Source organism: Dasypus novemcinctus, chromosome 30 (assembly GCF_030445035.2).
Source record: "Dasypus novemcinctus isolate mDasNov1 chromosome 30, mDasNov1.1.hap2, whole genome shotgun sequence".
Taxonomy (NCBI): domain Eukaryota; kingdom Metazoa; phylum Chordata; class Mammalia; order Cingulata; family Dasypodidae; genus Dasypus; species Dasypus novemcinctus.
In genome coordinates, this window is record NC_080702.1 from 10,321,828 (window position 1) to 10,325,940 (window position 4,113).

Below are 4,113 nucleotides of genomic sequence, written 5' to 3' on the forward strand. Positions count from 1 at the left end.
TGCAAAGAAAATAGAAATTAGTATATGTACAGACTTGATAGCAGAAGTTCATACATAGTAATTTCTCTTTATATATTCAATGCTTAGAAATCTCTTAATTAAAGAAAAACTAATATGTCTTTAAGTACAATCTAACAGTAAGTGGAGAATTTTGTATTTTGATTGAGATGATAAATGTAGCTCATGATTTATGTTCCCAATGCAGTATTTTCTGGTTTTGAGATAATCAGTCACAGATAACTGACAAAATGGCCTCCAAGGATTTGGCAATAGGAATGATCTTCTTATTACAAACCGTATTTGGAATGCTGGGGAATTTCTCACTTTTTTGCCATTATATCTTCCTTTCCTTCACTGGGTGCAGATTAAGGTCCACAGATTTGATTGTCAAGCACCTGTTAGTAGCCAATTCCTTGGTCCTTCTCTGTAAAGGAATACCACAAACAACGGCAGCATTTGATTTGAAAGATGTGTTCAATGATTTTGTATGCAAAGTTGTTTTCTATCTTCACAGAGTGGGAAGGGGGGTGTCCATTGGAACCACCTGTCTCTTGAGTATTTTCCAGGCCATCATGATCAGTCCCAGGAATGCCCGGTGGACAGAGTTGAAATTTAAAGCCCCAAAGTACACTGGTTTTTCCCTTTTCCTGTGCTGGATCATCTACATTGCAGTAAATATTATTTTTCCAGTGCATATGTCCGGCAGACAGAACACCAAAAACATCACAAACCTTAAAAGTTTTGGATACTGTGCTTCTGTACGTCATGACAAAATCTCAGACTCACTCTATGCAGTGTTGTTATCAGTCCCTGATGCTTTATGTCTGGGGCTCATGCTCTGGGCCAGTGGCTCCATGGTTTGCATCTTGTACAGGCACAAGCAGAGGGTCCAATATATTCATAGGAACAATGTCTCCCCGAAATCCTCCCCTGAGTCCAGAGCTGCCCAAAACATCCTTTTACTGGTGAGCACTTTTGTAACTTTTTATACCTTTTCCTCCATATTTCAGATTTGTCTTGCTCTTTTAAATAATCCTAGTTGGTGGCTGGTAGACACCGCTGCACTTCTTAATTCCTGTTTCCCATCTCTCAGCCCCTTTGTTCTCATGTGTCGTGACCCCAGTGTTTTCAGGTTCCACTCTGCCAAGTAAGGTGTACAGAATTCCCCATCTTTTCAGAAATATGTAAATGTATGTTTCTGCAAGATGTTCAGTTATGATTTATACATCTCCTAGTTTATCATAAGAACTGTTATGAAAAGTCACACTTCAAGTGCAAGGAAAAAGACAACCTAACCTGCCTTTGCCACAAGAATAAACAAATGATAACAACAATTGAAAATGAAATATTATGCAATTACTACATAAGTATGTCTTCAAGTATGTAAGTTTCTACCTGATATAGTATATTTTTCCAAAAATTCACTACATATCAAATTGTTGCACAAGTTATATAATAAAGGAAGAGAGTGTGTGTGTGTGTGTGGGGGGGGGATTCAAAATACCTAAAAGAAAATATCTGCATGGAATAATGAAGAAGTAGGGTGTGAAAATGGAATCTGTATTTCAGATTCTGAATCAGAGAATATGATCGTTGTGGGCAAGTTATGATTTTGGTATCTAATGTAATTAGATAGATGGCAGTCATTTGAAATATGATGCTGAGAAGAGAGATTGGCATATATAAAATAGTGTAGAAATGTTCATATAGAACTGAAATAGATCAAACAAGAATGTGAAAAATATGTTTTTGCTGTTTTTTGGAGAGATCAGATGAGTTTGAGAATATGAAAAAATCTGGGTAACTGGTAGAAAATTTCATGGATTTTTGAACTGTAGATGGAAGTTTGTGTGTCTTGGGGTGTTTTATTTGATATTATGAGAACATTTCTATTGGGCATTTTGGCAACAAAAATTTTGGGAAGAGCACTCTCATTTCTTTAAGTTAAAGGACATAAGATTTTCACTGAGACTTTCATTAACCTTGGAGCAGTAGAAGAATAGCCATTTGAAAGAAGAAAAGCATATATCCTTTTTTGGTTTATAATGTGGAGTTAATAACTTATTGGATTCTGAATTATCATAATGATGTTTCCTCAACTTTAAGAAACATTTTCTTACATCTCTCTCTCTGTAGTTACATGTAAAGCAGATGTAAAGTGGTAAAATCATAAAAATTTTAAACAGCAGCATCAGTTTGCTGTACATTGAATGTTATGCCAAAATATAAAGAAACACATTTTAGCTCCCCCAAAACATATAACTTATATATATTTACATATACACATATATTAACATTTTCATGTACATATATATGTGCATATATATAAAACGAGATTATGTTTGATATAAAATAATATTGGAAAAGTATAAATTGAGAAATTAAAATAACAGCAAATTTTGTTTAACTGTAAAGCATATTTAAACTGATGATTTATATCACCAGGCTTGTTACTTTATTTGTTAAAATTATAACTATGTGTAAGTATATATACTGAAATAGTTAATTAGCTGAATTAATGAGAAACTGTTTTAACTGAATAAAATCATAATATGAAATGTAATGAAAATGAGGTTAAAAACTATTCTATTGTAATTATGTATTAGTAATATCTCTTTTAAAATATCCTATTTAATATATGCAAATATTGTTTGATATTAATAGGAGCAATAATATACTTAGGAGTAATATAATGATGCCTGTATTTGAGAGTGTATGTCCAAATTTGTTGCGTGCTCTTTATTACATCACACTTAGTTAACTTCCTTGTTCTTTGTATCTTCTGCTTATTTGTGTTTAAAATTCCACATTTTGCCTTTTTTCTTTGGAGGTTGCAAACTCAGTATCTCTTAGTTTATAACCTAGAAATTAAAGTATACTTTAAAAATTAATCACAGGGTAAAGTTACCCGATATGTTCAACTGCCTTCCTGCAAATATAAAGTCAATGCAACTCTAATCTACAGATATAACTTGTTTTATTGTACTTTGCTTTATTGCATTTTGCATGTGTTGCAATTTTTTACAAATTGAAGGTTAGTGGCAACCCTGCATTGGGCAAGTCTGTCAGCACCATTTTTCCAAAAGCTTGTACTTGTTTCTTTCTCTATGTCATATTATGCTAATTACACTAATATTTCAAATATTTATTTTATTATTATATCTTTTAGGTTATCTGAGATTTTTGGTGCTATTGTTATAATTGTTTGGGGAGCAACATGACCACATAAGATGGCAAACTTAATAAATGCACGTGATCTGACTGCTCCACTGAACAATCATTCCCACATTTCTCCTCCCTTCCTCAGGCCTTATTCCCTGAGACACAACTTTATTGAAATTAAGCCAATTAGTAACCCTAAAATGACCTCTATGTGGTCAAATGAAGAGATGCACATCTCTTACTTTAAATCAAACCTTGAAATTATTAAGCTTATTAAGGAAGGCATGTTGAAAGTTAAGATAGGCCAAAAATGTGGACTCTTGTGCCAACAGTTAGCCAAGTTGTGAAAGTAAATGAAATGTTTTGGAAGGAAATTAAAAGTGCCACTTCAATAGGCACACAAATGATAAGAAAACATAAAACCCATATTGCTGATGTAGAGAAAACCGTAGTGATCAAACCAACACAACATTCCATTGAAGCCAAAATCTAATCTGGAGCAAGGCCCAGCTCTCAGTAATTCTATGAAGGCTGAAAGGAATACAGAAGATGAAAAAGGAAAACTAAGGTAGCATAGGTCACTGCATGAGATCTAAGGAAATAACTCACTTCCAAAGCAGAAAAGTGCAATGTGAAGCAGCAAGTGCTGAGATAAATGCTGAAGCAAGTTATCTAGAAGATCCAGCTAAGTGCAGATTGAAGGATTTTTTATGTGGAGGAAACAACCTTCTCTTGGAAGAATTTACATCTAGGACTTTCATAACTGAAAAGAGAAGTCAGTTTGATTTGACTTCAATGCTTGGAAGCACAGGCTGACTCTAATATTAGGGGAAAATACAGCTGCTGACTTTAAGTTGAAGCCAGTGCTCACTTACCACACTGAAAATTAGGACCCTTAAGAATTATGCTAAAATGGAATAACAAAGCCTGGATGACAGCAAATCTGTTAAC

At 33.8% G+C, this 4,113-nt stretch overlaps 1 protein-coding gene across 1 annotated transcript; it reads left to right on the top strand.

The window, feature by feature from the left end:
• The first annotated feature begins 245 nt into the window (after positions 1-245).
• LOC131276658 (vomeronasal type-1 receptor 4-like) lies at positions 246-1,151 on the top strand. The gene has a single exon (XM_058290185.1). It carries the CDS (start codon positions 249-251, stop codon positions 1,149-1,151), a length of 903 nt encoding a protein of 300 aa, XP_058146168.1. The 5' UTR covers positions 246-248.
• The last annotated feature ends 2,962 nt before the right edge of the window (positions 1,152-4,113 follow it).